We start from the raw sequence: 18,850 nt of genomic DNA on the forward strand, positions 1-18,850 counted from the left end.
AACATCAAAGGCAAATACTGGCTTGAGATGTACTCAGCAGGCTATATAATAGAGGGCTCACAAGGGGGAGCTGGGGACACTCCACATCTGGGTGGATTAGTAGTCTCTAGTGCCAGGCCCTGCTCTACCCTCACAGGCACAGTAGCGACGTAGGGGTGGGGTGGGTTGTGGCTGCAAACAGGGAACAAACAGCACACCTTTCATTCCTGGTTTCCCATGGGAGGCGTGGCTACCTGAAACAGGCAGGGATGGCCACCGGGGCCTGGGTTTAGAGAACCTGACATGGCTTCACTACACGTTTGCCCAGATACTGTTGTGCATCTGGGCTCTGAGGAGTGCAGGAAACACGTTGGGAGCGTCTCAGTGGAAGGGGAAGGAACAGAGGCAGTTAACAGGACAAGCAGATGCCTGGGGCTGGGGAATGGCTCAGTTGCAGGGCACCTGAGGTAGCATGCACCTGGAATACCAGTGTTGGGGAGGTGGGGGCAAGATGGCCTGTAGCCTGCTGGTCAGGCTAGTGGCAGTGTTGAGTGCTAACTCAGAGAGTTCTGGCTCAAAAAAACAAGGTGAAGAAGGCTGAAGAAGAAATCTGAAACCAACATCTGTTTTCCACACGTTTATCTCGAACTCACTCATACAGGGGAGGGGAAAGGAGGGAAGGAAGGAGACAGACAGACAGACAGGAGGACAGACAGACAGAAGTGACCTGTAACTGACAGCTGACATGGGCTTAGCACAATAGCTACATATTGATAGAGCAGGTACAAGGGACTGTGACAAATGTTTGTGATTACAGACAGAAACTTCCCCACAAAGTCTGCTTCTCAGCCCCCACCCCACTTTGTACATACAACACATAAAATGAGGCCTGGTGCCAAAGGCCTTAAAGAGGGCTCCTGTGCTCCTGGGTTCTGGTGTGCTGCTTAGTCTTATGGCGACTTGACAGAAGCTAAAGTCATCTGAGAGGAGGAAGCCTCAATTGAGAAGATGCCTCCATAAGATCTGGCTGTAGATATTTTTGTAAGTTAGTGATTGATGGCGGAGGGCCCAGCCTTATGAACGGTACCAACCCTGGCCTGGTGGTCCTGAGTTCTGTAAGAAAGCAGGCTGAGAAAGCCAGTCAGCACACCCTCCATGGCCACTGTAACCCACCTCTAGGTTCCTGTCCTGACTTCCCTTGAGGATGAGCTTCGGTGTGGAAGCCTAAGCCAAACAGACCCTTCCCCTTGTTAAGTTCCTTTGAAACTTCCCCACACTTGCAGGCTCTCTGGCAACCTTGAATGGGGCGGTAAAGACTCACAAGATGGTGAACACGACCACTTTACCAGGTAAGGTCTAGCTCCCCATACAAACCCAAAGATGAACGCTGAACACTGATGGATGCATGCCCCGTGAGCACTCGTCCCACGCCAGCCCCACACCAGCCCCCACAGCTGCAATCACTAGGAAGGACCAAAGAACACAGGCCTCAGACAAGCAGGACCTTCCCCAGACAGGTGCTAGTACGGAGGAATAAAAACTAGGATTTCAGATTTCCATCATGGTGTGCGTGTGTGTGCGTGTGTGTATGTGTGTGTGTGTGTGTGTGAGAAAGAGAGAGAGAGAAAGAGAAAGAGAGGGAGGGAGAGAGAGAGAGAGAGAGAGAGAATGAATGAATGAATGAATGAATGAATGAATGAATATATATGACTACTATCAGGGCCTTTGTAAATTTTCTTACCATTGTTACTGCATACCCGATGAAGGAAATCTAAGGGAGAAAGACCCTATTTTGACTCAGTTTCAAGGTATCTTAGTCCACTGAGTAGCGATGGTATGGCAGAGCCCATGGTGGAAGATCATGAGGAAGCTCCTCATATCTGGGCACACCAGGAAGCAAAGAGAGGAGACCAGACCCATGGGAAGGTACAACCTTCAGAGGTTCACCACCTATGTCAGTCAGCCAGGCCCTACAGCTTGGCACCACAGCCTTTAGCTACACTAGGAATAGGAGATGTAGTGTTCAGAACAATAGCCAGTGGAGGCCATTCCAGATTCAAACCAGAGTAAGCCTTCCTTGTGGGTTTTGTGGAAGTCACTCTGCCTGGTGGTGCTGAACTTACTTACATTAGTCCTATGATAGCTATTATGTGACCCGAAGAGTCACATGCAAACTCATTTGTGACAAGCAGCAGTCTGAAAGGCTATCTCAACTCAGGAACAAGTAAGAGACTATGTAGCCAGCTCAATCCTTCAATAAGCCTGGCTGCCAAGCACCCCAGATACTCAGGAGCTGCTCTCTGAGTCTGGACACACCCCAGGTGCTTTGTGACTGTGGGTACAGCATAGCCTGTGGCCTGTTAACAGGGCTCATGTTACTAGCTACTAGCCTTTCTGTTCTCTTGCCTTAGCACTAAGCATCTCTGGGTTTCTGGGGCTGGTAGTCAATTCTCAGTTTTAGGGCTGTGCAGGATTTTCAGTCACTGGGAACCCAGATGTGAATGTCCTTTCTTAGCTGAGTCCCATGTGAGGAAGATTCTTGTGTACTTGAATCATCTTAACCGACAGAACTGTTTTTCTGGTTCTTCCATATTTTGCCTACATGTTCCAGACAGAAGCCACGCTAACAGTATAGCAGCATCTGAACATCTATCTGTGAAACACCCAACAGCAGGAATCGTGTTTACACTCCTAGAAGACAGTCTCATTGCACAGTCCTCACTACTGGGTCACCTACTTGGATTTCAGCATCAGCAAAGGACTTACATCAATAGGGAGGGGTGAGGACACTGAATTTCTGTTGCTAAGCCACCTTCTCCAATCATGATGTAGCAGAGCTATGACATAACAGACATCTCTGCAGTGCAGACACTGAGGCTCAGGGGTACAACTGATCCTGAGTATCAAGATCCACAGTCAGACGACTCAGAGGGTACCCATTCTAGTTCCAGGTCAGTACCTGCTCACTGGACACACACACACACACACACACACACACACACACACTCACTCACTCACAGACAATATCTAACAGTGTAACTTAGAAGCTAAGTTTCTACCAATGTCTCTTTTACAGCACTTCTTTTTCTAAAATAGAAAAAGTTCTTATTTAACCACAAAATACACAGGTTTTTTTGTGTTTTTTTTTAAAGGTTTTTAAAGAAAAGGCCAGTTCTCTATCGATTTAGAAACTCTTAGAGCATGAAGGAGTGCACCAGGTTGAACCTGCAGACTCTCGCTGCATTGCTCCCTAACCTAGAGACCTCTTCAGCCTCTTAGTCTACAGTCAGTTCCTCTGTATGAGTTTAAATTTGTAGGGCAATCATGTCAGCTACTAGTAGATAAATAGTGTAAGTCATGCCCTGGACTAATTCTAGAGAACTCTCTCCTGCCTCTACTACAGATGCTGGGAGCTCCTTAAGCAGGAAGCAACACCATAGAGCCCAAGGTGGGTGGGCACAGCACCTCACAGGAGGCTTGTCAGAGCAGGGATAGGAACAGCAATCCAGTACTCCCTCCTCCCCCACTGACTCCCTGAAGGAAGGAAGCTTTGTGCTAAGACATCAGTACTAAACATAGCTTTGCTGCTGTTTAACAAAAAATGCTAAGGAGCCTGGGGAGACAGGTCAGTTGGTGAATTACCTATCTATCACACAGCACAAGGATCCCTCAAGCCATGGGAACATCCAGGTGCTCCCTGGGAAGAGGGGAAGAAAGAAACAGGCAGGTCTTGGAAGCTCATTGAACCTGCCTTGAAAATGACCTTCTGCCTTCAAGCTCCTGACAGGAAGACTCCTGAGGGGGCATCTCTGGCTAGATATCTGTCTGACAAACTCCAGAGGTCATGTGAGCCACAGTGGCATGGACTCTTGTTTGGTAAGGAAAAGCCATACCACTTCAAGTAGTGAAAACTAACCTGAGTCAAGTGAAAAACTGATCTCATAGCCTAGAAGATAAGGATTCCAGAAGGTTCTATTCTTAGATGCTTTATTTCCATTGCATAGTTGGTTACTCCACATAGCTTTAAAAACTAAGGAGTTATCAAGTTAGTTACTAGGGCAGAAAAGCAACTCACTCTTTTATTGAAGCCCATAAGCAACATTCAAGTAAACTGTATGCACTGAGAAGGTAATAGTCACAGGCTCGAAGGAGTGCTGTCAGCAGCTCTGTTCTGCTTCTGTTCTTCAGTGCAGCCCTGCCCCCTCCCCAGCACTGTGGATACAGCAGAGCCAAAAGCCTGGCTATCTTTTAGAAAGAGGCTTGAAAACTGGGCTTCAGGTCTTGCACCTGAAATTGACTGATAGTTTCAGAATGTCTCACTCCTCACCCTAGTGGAAGGAGATTATGAACTGAGTTTCCTAGAGCAGCAACCATTGCTGCTGTGCTGTCCACTAAAGCCTGGGGCTCCAGAGGACACACAGAACCTGCCCTCAAAGTCATGGCGGGGGGGGGGGGGGCGCATCTGGGGAGGGAGCTCTTTGATCAACCTTCTTTGAGATTTATCCATCTTCAAAAAATGTTTTTACATTTGTACATTGTTTTGGTGTGTGTCTCTGAGTATGTGCATGCATACAAGGCGTGCATGGGGAAGTCAGAGACAATCTGAAAAGAGTCAGTTCTCTGCTTCCCTTTCTCTTTCTCTTCCTCATTCCTTCCTTTCTTCCTCCCTCCCTCCCTCCCTCCCTCCCTCCCTTCCTTCCTTCCTTCCTTCCTTCCTTCCTTCTCTTACACCTTTCATCCATTTTACTCTTGGGCAGTGATCTGACCCTCCTCCACATACCCCACAATCCTCCAGGACCCAAGTTTATCTCTGCAGCCCCTGGACGCATGAGGTTCTGGGAGCGTGGCTGAGGCACTGTGGAGAGGGAGGGTGAGGCAGGCAGAGGCAGTGGCTGCAGCAGAGGGAGTGGCTGCAGAGTTATCTGCCCTCCCGGTTGCCTGCCCCACTATGCTGTACTAGGGCTGGAGTCTAGGAACAGGCCCTGCATCAGACGCACTGGCTCTTGAAGCCGAAGGGAGAGATTTCAGAACTGCAGCCAGGCTGTCCTGTGTTCTCACTTCCTGCAGGCCAGATGCTGCTATCCTTCTGTCAACACCTGCCTGCTTCTCTTGTAGCCCGGACGTGGGTAACATGGGAATAATGACGCAATCGAGCTGCCCTAAGGAACTGCTGATTCTTCAGTCATTTAGAAACAATACTATTAGATTATTCTGCTAGAAATCTTACTTGTAAAATGATAAACTCGGCAGGAACGAACTAGATCCTAGTGCCGGTGCTCTCACTGCTACGGACGACTCTATGGAACCATTTTTTTTTAACCTTCTCATGTGGACTGCAAGAGAAGCTGGGTTTAAAGCAAAGAAGTAACTAGGTGAAAAAACAGAAAGGGCTCATGGCCAGCTTTGCTCATTTGCATATTGTTTGCATCTGTTAAGAAGAGGAGACACACCATAAGCCTGTTCAGCTTATGTGCAGGAGGATGCTGTCTTCCTTTTCATTCGACCTCACAGCATGCCACGTGCAGCCAGTAAGAAGCATGCAGCAAGAATGTTTACATCATAAGTGAATCCATCAAATAATACTGAGACCAATCCCTGAATACTCTCTGATCACCTACTCTGTGACAGCATGGCTGCTTGTAAGCTGCTGGCTGTCCTTGCTGCCACTGCACAGGTGGGATAACTGAAGCCCTACCAGGTAAGCTGTACAGTCTAAAGCTGAGACAGAGACTCTTCTCCTAAACTTGTGCTCTTTAACATCCTGTACTTCCAGGGGTTCCAATATCCTTTCAAGGCGATCGCTAAGCGGAAGGGCACTTCTTGTTACCCTGTGGGTAGTGGGCAGCCTGGCATCTCCAGCAGTAGTCAGAAGGGTCAGGCCCAGCAGGAGACTGAAGATAGGCGAGGAGAGATCAAGCAGCACAAAGAAGGCTCTGAGTAGGGAAGAATGATTAAAGAGAGAGAAAGACAGAAGGAGACACTGCAGCGGGAAGCACAGGGCCCCAGGCTAACAACTGGGTATTTGTGTTGACTGGTCCAGGGTGGGTACTATGGCAGCACACTCCTAAATCCCTCTCACAGGAAGGGTGAGCTGCTCTGCCTCTGCACGTGCCTACAGAGGGCCTGCCTAGGAGACTACACACCCAAGTAGTCAGCTTCTCTGAGCTTCCCAACAGACCTAAGAAGACAAACAGCAAAAAGCACAGGACAAAGGCCACGAGTTGGGGGAAGGAGTTGGCTTGGCTGCTAACGTGCTTACAATGGAAGACTGAAGACCTGGGTGTGACCAGCACCTCACACATAAAACCCGGTGCAGTGTATATGCTTGTGACGTCAGCATTGGAGAGGCAGATAGGTGGATCTCTGGGCTCTGACAGCCAGCCCAAGACATGAGATACCCTGTCTCTAAAAGCAGGTTGATGGTTCCCCAGGAACAGTAGCTGAGGTTGGTGTCCAGGGTCTACTGGTACACAGTGCACATACACATGAACATGTATGCATAAACCCACACATAAACACATATATGCACACTTTAGACACATATACACAGATGCAGACACATACAAGTACAAGCCCTCTGAGATCTTAAATGACCTTCACTAGACTCTTATTCTGGAGAGGGAGGAGTGGGGATGTTCTTGAATGTTCATGGGTCAGCCAAAGGCTACACCAGTGGTTCCACTGTCCAATAAAACCACTTTACAATGGAAATTTCTGGAAAGGTAGAGATTTCATCCAGCTATACCTATGGGCTATTTATAGCAATTCTAAGGCCACTGTGGTAGCTGTCTTTTGTTACTCAAGGCTGTTAAGATGCAACCCAGATGGAACTAAACTCTGTAGAAAGTGACAAAGATCCCTTCTATCAGTTTAAAAATTTCATTGTTATATATTTCATCCATGTAACTGTTAGCATTCTGTCTAAACTCCACTCCCACAGTTACCTGGCAACAGCCAGGTAGGCCTGGCTCACTAGAAAAGAGGCTGCTTGCCCCCTCCTCGCTCTCTTGCTCCTCTCTTGCCTCTTGACTCCTCTGTCCCCTCCCCCTCCCCCCTTCCATTCCCCCTCTCTCCACATGCTCATGGCCAGTCTCTACTCCTCTGCTCCTCTCCTCTCCTCCCCTCCCCTCCCCTCCCCTCCCCTCCCTTCCCCTCCACCTCTCTCCTTTCTCTCTCTGCCTCTACAACTCTCCTGGCTCCCCTCCCATACCCTGAATAAACTCTATTCTATACTATACTGTTGTGTGGTTGGTCCCTCAGGGGGAAGAGATGCCTCGGCATGGGCCCACTGAGACATCCCCTTTCCCCACACCTCTCCACACTCCCAGTGAACATACTCTTTATCCCTTTATCTTTTTATCAACACATCAGTAACATGCTCCTCTCCATGAGATAGCCCTCTCCATGCCGTGGAGATGAGATAGCCCAGCTGCTGGAACAAATTCACGCCTGGGGAGGCAGTGGGAATTTGGAATAGTTAAGCCCTGTCTAGTCTCCGTAGTACTGCTTGGATGTAAGCACGTAAATGTATTTTAACACACAATTCACTGTACAACCACAGTCCAACTGCTTCCCCATAGTCAACAGCTAGAGTTAAATGTGTGTGTTGATGCTGCAGTTCTTCGAAATGGTGTTTTACATGGACGAGTATGGAAAGAGGCTTACCTCATCCCATTCTAAAAGGTAGCTGGTGATTTTTGAACCATTGTCAATTGGAGCCTAAAAAAGAAAATAATGGAATGAGATTGGAGAAAGCCATTCAGAGATAAGCTAGCAACTTACCCAACTGCTATCCCCTCAGAGGGGAAACCAGCAGCGGCCTGAGGGCCTTGGGAGACACAATTACCTACTAACTTTATGCAAGTTAGCTTTAAGAAAGGCCTCCCCACTGGCAGCCCCTCCTCCATAGCAAAATACACCCACTTCCACCTTTAGCCACAGGCCCATTTTGTGTGCCCTGCTTCCTCTGGGATAAAACCTTGAATGGTCACTTTAAGTTCAGGTAGAGCAAGAGACAAAAGGGCCTGCTGTATAATACAGATGCTGCTGGGGGCTGGGAGCAGGCACAAGCCTGTAACTTCCCCTCAGCTTTGGGGTTTATTTTGTTCTACTTTTTCCTTCAAGTATTTAGGATTAGAAAGCCAGCTATGGTATTAAGTACCCCTTCCAGCCCCTCCATCCTACCCTGAACCAAAAAAAATGAATTAAAAAAAAAAAGGAAAAATTACATCCTCTGAATAGACTGCCGGAGGGTACTGCCATTTACATGTTAGCAAAAGGAGGCTTTATCATTTCCTGTGCTCGTAAAAGAAAGCTGATAGCAAGGTCACTGAGCAGATAGGGTTCAACAAGGCAACTGAAACTTTCTAGAAAAGAACACTTTTCAGAACCTGAGCTATTAGAAGGGGTGACCTCCTGGTAGGGTTCCTGGTGGCAAATTCTCAAAAGACAGAGGAAATAAGAGGCAAACAATAGGAGCCTATCTTGTCTCTAAACGTGCTTGGGCTTGGGTCTTCCTCAGAGACAGAAGAGGTGAGCGAACTGCAGGGCACCCTTGTAGATAGGCAGAAACCCAGATCCTTACTGTTGCAAGCGAACCCCAGCTTAACTGTCTGCTTGCCAATAGTCTGCTGTGGGCTGTTTAACATCAACATGAACTTCCTTGTTCCAAGAATGAAGACACATGATGGGTAACTGGGAGACTATATATATAAACCATCCATTAAACTACCCAGTTTTATAAGAACCACTCAGCAAACAACACCTATTACTTCCTCACAATCAGACATCATCACGGCTCTGTAATAGCCACAGGTCCCTGTCTACCACCCTCCTCTTCCTGCTAGGCCAGCTCAAAGGCTGCTGTGAGTCATTTTGAGCATTGGCGGGTCTGGCCTGGAGGACAGGGTAAGATGCTTGTTTTTAAGTAACTGGCAAAGCTTTCAGGGGAATCCAATTCTCTGAAAAGAAAATGAACCGCAGCTTGCGCATGCCTGTCCTTCATTAGACGGCCTGGTAATATCTTGTGCACTGCTGTTCTCACAATCCCCAGGATAGGATCTTTGGGTCAAGGTTTTCTCCCATGTCACTGCTGACTCACAGGACACCAGAAGTTCTTTGGCTCTCAGTTTTCTGTGGAGTCCAGAACCAGCAGCAGCCAGAGACGGTCTCTGGTGCACACACCCTTACCCAGTTCCCTGGGAGCACATTTAAATAGAAGCTGAGCTGAATCCAGGACCTTCTTATAGTTTCAGACAACTGAATGGAACAAGAGGGTGTCTCTGTCCCCAAGTGACCTCTCTGGAAGCTGCTGGTCCCCTGAGACCCGAATGCCACCCAAGCAGAGAACATAGACATATCAGTGATTCCCAACTTTAAGTTTGTAAGACCCCGGGGTCCCTCTGGTAATCTTCAGATTTCTTGTATTTTATCAAAGGCAATAGATTTTAGTTATTTCCTTTGGAAAAGATAGATTTATATTAGCTCAGGTGAACTTATTTTTAAATGGATATCTATTTGCCAAGGAATTAACCAAGGATGATGACCAGTTGGGTGCTAAAACTCTGAAAAGGTGGGAGATCACTGACCTGGATTATCCCTGGCAGCCAGGAAGGAAAATAAAAACGTTCAGATTCTAAGCCAGTTCAAAGTTTTCCTTTGTCCCACTAACACAGTCAACATCGCCACTGACTCTGAGTCCATGGCCACTCAGAGCAGGGTTTGGAGAAGCCTGGCTCCATTGCTCCTGTCACCCACTCCTCTCCCAAGCCCCTCACCCCTCCGTACTCTGGAACCACAAGCCTCCGTCACCTCTATCTGATGCTTTCTGACCGCATTTTCAGATATCAAGACATAGAAATAAGGATTGTAAAGGGTGATAGTGATCTATTTTCTTGAGATCAGGAACCAGTGAATAACAGGTTAAAGGCATATTTTAGAGAAGGAGCCCACCCTAGGACCCTGTGCTAGGCGATGGCTATTTTTAGGCAGTACACTGAATTTTATGAAAATCACTACATCGAGTTCAGGCTGTTAAAAATAGGAATTCTGATTGAGCTAATGACTAATTAGTGAAAATTAATGAAGTCTTAATAGAGTATAGGACACAATATATTCTGGGAAGCTTTAACTATTAAGTATTTCAGCTTTACTTAGGACAAAGGTAAAAAACCACAAACCTACTTTATCTCTAAACCTTCAAACTGTATGCTGAAGTTTACAAATGTTCGCAAAAGGAACTAAACTAGAAGAAAATGATGAAGTCGAGGTGTTTTACATATTTATATCACTTATGATACACTGGGAGATCTACCAAGGTCCTGCGAAGGTGCTCACACACTGGATCTGGCAGATCCTTCCTTCTACCTCTTCTGCTTGACTTGTATGGGAATGGCAACTTCCGGTGCATCATAACTGGGTTCACATAGTGATTACACAGGAAACCGAGCCCCATCGCAAAATGGAATATTTGAAACGGCCACTGACTGCCTTGAGCATTACTCTTGGCACTTTGAGCTACCCACCTTCCACTGCAAGGTTAGTGAACTTTTGCTCCTGTGTGCCAGCTTGGGAGGGAAGGGACACTCCGGTGCACAGCTGTGGGTGGTGAAGCTGACTGGCTCGGAGCAGGACCCCTTGACAGAATTGTACATGGCGTACACCCTGCAAAGGAAAACAGACAGACAGGGTGAGCATCAACACCTGGGACCCACAAACAACCTTCTGATCTCTGCCTCATCCATGGGCTTCACAGCAGGCTGAGCTCCTTACGGGTGCTATGACCTGAGGCCTTACCCTGACCTAGCCCTGGGCAACAATTACAGTGACAACCATCTCATTAGGTATTCCTTTCAGTGAGTCCCCACTCAGCCTCACTGCAATGGAGGTACCTCTCTTGACTGGAGAATAACATTCTACGTAAGAAAGTGACCTTCAGCTGAAGAATAGCCTCCAAAGTACACATTCTAAAAACCAACAGGCTAGACTTGGCCATCTAGGAAAAGGTAAGAAGTACACTAGCTTGGAGTGAGTGAAACAGGACGGGATGTACTGACTGGAGCCCATAGGCTGCAGAGAGCGTCTACAAGAACAACACAGTAGGTGACATCTCAGAACTGTTCAGGCATGGTATATATTTAGCTAAAAATATGGATGCTTTATCCCAGAAACCTGCTGGCTACTGCCAAATGCATCTCTCTCCAATTCAACAAAGTCAGGGTTCCAACACAGTCCATCCACATGCATGTTTAATGCCCAGACACAGCACCAAGATTAATGATTTTCTTTCTGCACTATGAAGCACTTGGCTCAGCATTCAACACATGCCTGATTTTAGGGTACATAAGTCAAAAAATGTTAAGCACAAATGTAGACCCTTTCCTAAAAGGCAACAGGAGAATGCATCTTTTATTTCTGTCACCTGCCTTACGGAAGGACATCATAATATGAAGCAAACAAATGACACTGATTGTGAAGATGCTCCCTGCCCAACCCAGCTGAGCAAAGGCTGCCCTGTGCACACAGTATGAGGAGGAATGAAAAGAGCCAAACTTGCATAGCAGTGATCCGTCGAGATCACTGCTATGTGTCAGGATAGGCTCAAATGAACCATACATTGTTCTAGACAGGGTCAGGCTCAAGCTTAAATTTTATTATATCAGAATTCCCCAACTGAAGTCATAAATGGGTTGCACCTAGATCAAGAAACATGTGTGCTATGGGAAAGGGATCTGGTGTCTTTAAATACCAGAGCCACTTAGACATTTTAGGATTAGACTAAGAGTATCACCAAGGGAGACAAGGAGATGCTGTGCACTTCAGTAGTCACAGCATCTGAGCATGGAGGTGCATGCCTCTGACTCCACCATGAAGGAGGCTGGAGCAGGACAACTCTGAGTTTGAAGGTGCCTTGGGCTACTGTCCTAGTGACATTTCTTGTCAACTTAGCACAAGCTAGGTCATTTGAGAAGAGGGAGCCTCAATGAGAAAATTCTACCATCAGACTGGCCTGCAGACAAGCCTGTGGGGTATTTGCTTGATTGATGATTAGTGGGAGGATCCCATAAATTAATAAAAGCTCACTATGGGCAGTGCCATTCCTGGGTAGGTGGTCTCTACATGGTGTCAGAAAACAGGCTGAGCAAGCCAGGAGGCGCAAACCATAAGCAGCCTTCGACCATGGCCTCTGCTTCCATTCCTACCACCAGGTTGTGGTCTTGGGTTCTTGTCTTGACTTCCCTCAGTGACGGAGAGGGTCCTAAGAGTTGTGAGCTTGAGGTAGGTGTGGTAGTACACACCTTTCATCCCAGAGGTAGAGGTAGGCAGATGTTTTTAGTTCAAAGCCAAGTTTTAGGTCAGCCGGGACTACACAGAGAAAAGAAATCCTGTCTCTACTGACCCCACCCACAAAAGAGTTGTCAACTGAAACAAACTCTTTTATTTCCAGGTTAGTTCGGGTCACGATGTTTAATCATATCAATAGAAACCCTAATTAAGAATTACAAAACAAGTTCTAGGCCAGCCTGTACTGATATACAAATGAAAATAAAAAGGACCATGCCATTATCCATGAATCTATGTGCCAATCTGATTATATGTCATTGTCCTGTTCCTAGAAATTTGGAGGACTGGGAAGCATATTAAACAATCCAAGAAGGCTCAGTCAGCTAAACTGACAAGTGTGGAACACTCTACAGGACAGAAAAATGACGGCAATAAAACCACACAGAGCTAAAGGGAAATCCATAGAGCTAAGAGCATTTAAGAAACATTAACCAAACAGCATATTCAGGCTACATTTGAATTTTTATAACAACAAACTGAAGAAGAAAAACAACCTTCATTTTTCAGACAACCAAAGAAAAGAGAGCAGTCTCTGAGTTTTGAAGACATTAAGAACTACTATTGTGTTTTAAGTGGCAGGTAACGATGGCAATGTTCTTCAAAAGTGAAATATATATTATCTAAATTTGACTTCAAGCTTATCGATAGGATAGTGTTTGGCGGAGAAAGAACTTGAGGGCAGGCATAAACATCTCGGGTGGTTATATAGGTCACATGCAGTCATTCTGCTCATCTGGAATTGTGGAGACTGTTAAGAGTTTGGTGGGTGTATACTTGGTGGTAGAACACATACTCAGCATACATGAGACCTGGGTTTAATCCCTCTCCAGCATGCTGGTCAGCAAGGAAAACTATGTTAATTTTAAAGCATACTATAAACATGCTATAGACAGTAAAATTAGATACATTATCTAATCACATCAGGATTACTAATTAATCAAAACTGTTCAGTAAACAAATAGTAACTACTTGTAACTGTAACAGCAGCAAGCACATTCCTACCCATGATGTCTATAAAAATATGAAATCTTTGAAAATGTTTTATATGTTAAATATTCGAGACCAAGAAGATGGCTCAAGTGGTTAAAGGCACTGGCTGCCAAGCTTGATGAACTAAACTTGGTCCCTGGAACTCACATGGTGAAAACAGAGAACTCAGTCCTGCAAGTTGTCCTCTGTCTCCATACATAACCTTCTCCAAATTAATTAATTAATTAACCCAACGTTTTCCACATGAGGGTGATGGATTTCCCCTAACACCCTCTAACAGGAAGATCTATAGCACAGGACCATTTGCTTGGGTTAAATAAACCAGTTGGGTTTTCTTTTGCGCTTATCTCCTCAAACCAGAACATTTTCTTGCATAGTGAGTTGTAAGTTGGGGTTCCACATCGTTTCCATGTCAATACCCCCCAAACTGAGGAAGCAGGTGCTCCAGTGAGTTCATCAACAGGCCTGCACCTCCTTCCCATACGTCTGGGACGTCCCAGGAGCAACAGTCTCCAGTAAGCAAGAGCTATTTCATAATTGTACTCTGGGTTGGTCAACTAGGTTTTTGGAAATGGCTCAAAATATTAGTTTTCTGGGAAATGTCATTCCATGATGTCACTTCTGGGCAGCTTCTTGAACAAACTGCTCACAGTGGTGGCTGGAAAAGTGCCACTACATTGGTCATGGATTTACTGTCCACTCCAACACTTAAATCCCCAGCAGGGCTATGGCGGACAGAAATAGTGGTTCTTCTGTTTTTAAGCAAAATTCTAATTTATTTTTAAAAGGCATTAATATACCTTGGAGCACAGGAATAACGGGTCAAGGATGGTGATGGCAGCCGTCCATGCCCTACAGTGGGCACAGGCTTCTCATGAAGCTTCTCTAATGTCTAGGTCCTGGCTTCCCATAGTAAGAATCATCTTAATACCATTGTTAACTTCATAAAACTGTCAACTAAAGGAGGAAGATGCTCTCTGAGTAATTCCCGAGGAAAACATTTGTAGATATGTAAATCTGTATCTATATCTATAACTAGTTTAAGCATAAGTATTTTAAAAACCATTTATTTATGTGATTGACTTCTTTCCTTTAAAATAATTAGTGTATAGGTTATGTATGTACATGTGTGTGCAGCCGCACATGTGTGTATGTGTGCAGAGGCCAGGACAAGCTTGGGCGTCTTTCCTCCGGAGTCTATCCCCCTTATCTTTGAGACAGAGTCTGTCATTGGCCTGGAGCTCAGTCATCAGGCTGGGCTGGCTGGCAGTGAAGCCCAGGGATCTGCTGTTAGGGTCTCAGCACTGGGCTGGCAAGCATGTGTGATGGTGGCTGGCTTTTTAATGTGAGTTCTGGGGATCATGCTGATGCCCTTATCCACTGAGCCATCTCTCTTGGAGAAAAATGAGATTTTCTCCCTTTCATTCTAGCATGTAATCTCAGAGCCATTGCTTCCCCTTCACTTCAGCATCCCTCAACAATAGACCAGAGCTCACTTTAATGGTCTGATACAACATGTAACATTACTTCCCTAGTACAAGTGCTAATTATACTTTAATAATTATAAATTGATTCTTTTAAAAACATTCTATTAGTTAATTAAAAATGATTATTTCAACAAAAATCTAACAAAAGACCTAAATTTTACAAATCAATGCATACATTGTATGCAAAGGTCTTTTTTCTTCAATCACATAACAACAACAACAATGTGGTATGGAATAAGAATAACATATATGTGTTTATAGAAAAAAAGAAGAAGAAACATTTTAAAACTTGAAATGACTTTGGGCATAATTTTCCACAAGGCTTGTGGTTCAGATGGCAGGTGTCAATAAAAATAGCTACAGGCACATGATCAATAACACTGCCTGAAGACACCCTGGTGTCAGTAAACTCCACTGATCTGAGGAAAGAGGAAAGAGCTGCTTCAGGAGCTGCTTCTGCCCAGGCAACCAAGACCAAGCACCAGGCAGCTCATGCTAAGACTCACAAAGGGGAGCTCACTGCTTCTAAAGACAGGCTTTATATCAGTAGACTCATGGACTACTGACACAGTGGGGGAGGGAGGAGAAAGTGAGGATATCAGACACTCTGTGGACAGGATAAAACCTGAGCAGAAAAATCAAAGGAAATCTGAGGCCGAGGGCCACCGAGAGGCAATGGGAACAGGGAAGGTAATGGGCTGACGGGAGCAAAGCACAATGGTGGAAGAGGAAACTGTCCAAACAAGCCCAGTATTGTCCACAGAAGCTACAGGAAACGTAGTAATTAGAACAAAGGAACTAGGAAACCTAATGCTACTTCAGTGCACAATTTAACAATGAAATATTTATGTGCCGAGACATCTGTAGGTCTCAATCAAAATGTCTACTACCTGGGTATCCACCCCATGTGCAGTCACCAAAGGTAGACGCTGATGTGGATATCAGGAAGTACATGCTGACAGGAGCCTGATATAGCTGTCTCCTTAGAGGTCTGCCAGAGTCTGACAGATTCAGAGGCGGATGCTCACAGCTAACCATTGAACTGATCAAGGGGTTCCCAAGGGAGGGGTTAGAGAGAAGGAGCTGAACAATACTAACCAACCAGAGCTCCCAGGGTCTAAACCACCAGCCTGGGAGCACATAGAGAGGGACCCATGGCTCCAGCTGTATATGTAGGGGAGGACGGCCTTGTCCGGCATAGGTGGGAGAAGAGATCCTTCGTCCTATCAAGGCTGGACGACCAGTGTTGGGGAATTCGAGGGTAGGGATGTGGGAGTAGGGAGGTTGGTGGGGGCACATCCTCATAGAATGCAGGAGGAGGGGGGATAGGATAGGGGGTTCCTGGGTGCGGGGATAATGGGGTAAGGGGATAACATCTGAAATGTAAATAAAATATCCAATAAAAAACAATTGGCTGCAGTACAGCTCCTCCTTGGTCAGGTGCTTGCCCAGCACACGCCAGGTATGGCGGCACACACCTGTAATCCTAGCACTCGGGAGGTGGAGGCTAGACATCAGAATTCAAGGTCATCTCTAACTTCAGAGACCCTTTCTCCAAAAAATGAGCCAAACAAAAAATATCACAGGAAGGCGGAAATGCTGTTACAAGAAACAGCCTGGTTGTCTTAGTTAGCTCTGTGGGCTTGGACCAGGGTGACATATCTAAATTCCTACTAAAAGGAGCAGTGTGCTTGGCTGTTCCTTTTGTGGCTGCTGGATGATACACATCTTCTAAAGCAAATGGTATTTCCACAGCCCACTGTGCTCTAACAGGTGACTACTGAATTTATGATTAACACTTACATTTCTGGAACCTTGAAAGTTCTCTGTATCACTATAGAATATTACAGACAACTACAGTTGATCAAAATGCAGAGAACAAGAACTCATGTGCTGCTCAGGACCAATGGATACAGCTACAGCAGAGTTCATGCTCCTGAGGGTAGGGCAGTTCAGAAGGGCAGGGTTGGGGAGACGGTTAGAGCCACAGAGACAGGATGATTCCCACGAGATGTCTCCTAGAAATGTCAGGGAAGCTACGCCCATACAGACTCAGTTCATGGCTGCCTGAAGAAGACTTGAGCGAGGATGGCACCAAGAGACATCCTGATGTGGAAGCCGGAAGTGCTACACAGTCAACATGGGATGCTGACAGGTACAGAAACAGTCTTCCTCAGAAAAGAGCTTTCCCCATGGTTATCCAAATAGTCAGCTCTGAAAACACATGTGTACATACAAGTAACATTACATAGACTATGGAGGTTTTGTGTACATGTATGTATATACATGTCTGATATATAATATGTACACATGTGTATATAAGGGAGGTATATGGGAGGGGTTGGAAGGCAGAAGGGAAGGGAGACATGATGTGATGATTACAATTAAAAAAAAACCTACTATTATAAAAAGATCCTGAGATCAAATATTCTCCAAGCTTCCTTTGTATTGAGAGAAACAAGAGACAGGACGGTAAGGGAAAGGGCAGATTTGTCATGACACTCAAGTTTCTTGAGAAGAACATTTTAAGACATCAAGGAACAGGAAATTATTAAACTAACCCTTTAGTAAAGCACTGACAATTAACCTTAGAACACAGAGCAAAGGAAATGTCTGCTAGCCAAGAGACAGACTGCATTTCCACGGCTGCTCTGCGGGTTAGCGTTTTCCGTTTGTTTAACTGATCATGAGAAGAAGAATGGTTAAACAGTTTCTGTTATCATCTTAGCTCTACAAATTACATGCACTTGTGTGATGTTTAAAGTATATTCGTGGAAGGTCCCTGCAGTAGAGTTCATGAAATGGCCAGCAGATGTTCACTGTGACGATAGAAATTAGCCAAGTTTAGAGCACGTGTACCTCTGGTGAACACACTGCAACCTCAACTTGTGGTCTTTTTCTTTTTGAAATAGGGTCTCAGAATTGGCAGGCTAGCCACCAACCCCCCACATAGCCCAGGATGACCCTGACCACCTGTGTCTCCTCCATATATACTTCTCAAGTACTGGGATTGCACATGCTTCCCTCACTCTACGCCTTCACACTTGATTGACTAATAGATCAACCTCTGTGGGTGTGCGCGTGCTTGTGCAGGGATGCACACACATGCAATCAGAGGACACCTCTGAGAGTCAGGGTTCTCCTTCCAGCATGAGGGACGAACTCAGGTTGGCAGGTCTGGCAGCAAGTGCTTTATCCTGAGCCATTGCATTCACATGGCTTCTGGTAAAGAGAAAGCCGGCACAGAACTCTTACTGATGTTGAAGTGAAAACAGGTGATTTATGGTGGCACTACATTGGAACTCCAGCCTCTTACTACGCTGCTTTGCCTTCACTCCACCACAAGGGCTTCTGTGTTCAGGATTAACCTCTGGAAAGGATACAAGTGTACTTCAAGCTGCAAACTTTAAAACACAGCTGTAAACACAAACACCCAGACAATGACATTTTCTGCTGAACTTGAGAACTAGATAAAATAAACCACTTTTAGATGTCTGCCTAGTTGAAATGATTGGAAGCACCATTAAAAACTAAGACGGGCTCCAAGGCAATTTGGAGCACAGTATGCTCTAACAGGATGGCTGGGCTTCTCCTAAGCCAGGTAGGCCTGTTTGTTGGGGTCCCAGCATGGATCTCAGAAAAACCACAGAGACATTCCAACTACAGGGCATTTTTTAAAGGCTACTGTTTGGTCGGAATAGGTTTATTCACACCAGAGAAAATTCCATATCTGCATTATCTGACTATTTCAAAATCTATTGGCTTTTAAGACCCAGAACTGTTCTCACATGGGAAGGCTTGCTTCTGTCTTCAGGAGTGAACACAGAGGTTTCATTTATGATGAGCAACTGATGCCTCTATGGTTTGAAATAGACATGCTTGGAGGGTATGTATGCATGCTTGTATGTAGATATGTACGTACACACACACACCCAACACAAAGAAAATATATACTAGCCACATCAATCAATAGACCTCAGAAGCCCTTAAAAGATTATTATTGGTTTGTGTGTGTGTGTGTGTGCATGTGTGTGTGTGTGTGTTTGTGTGTG

The 18,850-nt window shown here is 45.6% G+C and overlaps 1 protein-coding gene across 5 annotated transcripts in view; it reads right to left on the bottom strand.

Moving 5' to 3' along the window:
- Positions 1–18,850, bottom strand: part of Fndc3b (fibronectin type III domain containing 3B) — a 291,713-nt gene that overhangs the window by 64,491 nt on the left and 208,372 nt on the right. For all 5 annotated transcript variants that reach the window (XM_028763225.1, XM_028763232.1, XM_028763211.1 and 2 more), the window contains exons 10-11: positions 10,503–10,641; positions 7,645–7,698 (exon numbers count right to left, since the gene is read on the bottom strand). In XM_028763225.1, coding sequence (XP_028619058.1) covers positions 7,645–7,698; positions 10,503–10,641 — 193 coding nt within the window. The remainder of the gene's footprint in view (positions 1–7,644; positions 7,699–10,502; positions 10,642–18,850) is intronic.

The sequence above is a fragment of the Grammomys surdaster genome, unplaced genomic scaffold, assembly GCF_004785775.1.
Source record: "Grammomys surdaster isolate TR1022 unplaced genomic scaffold, NIH_TR_1.0 62, whole genome shotgun sequence".
In the NCBI taxonomy this organism is placed as follows: Eukaryota; Metazoa; Chordata; class Mammalia; order Rodentia; family Muridae; genus Grammomys; species Grammomys surdaster.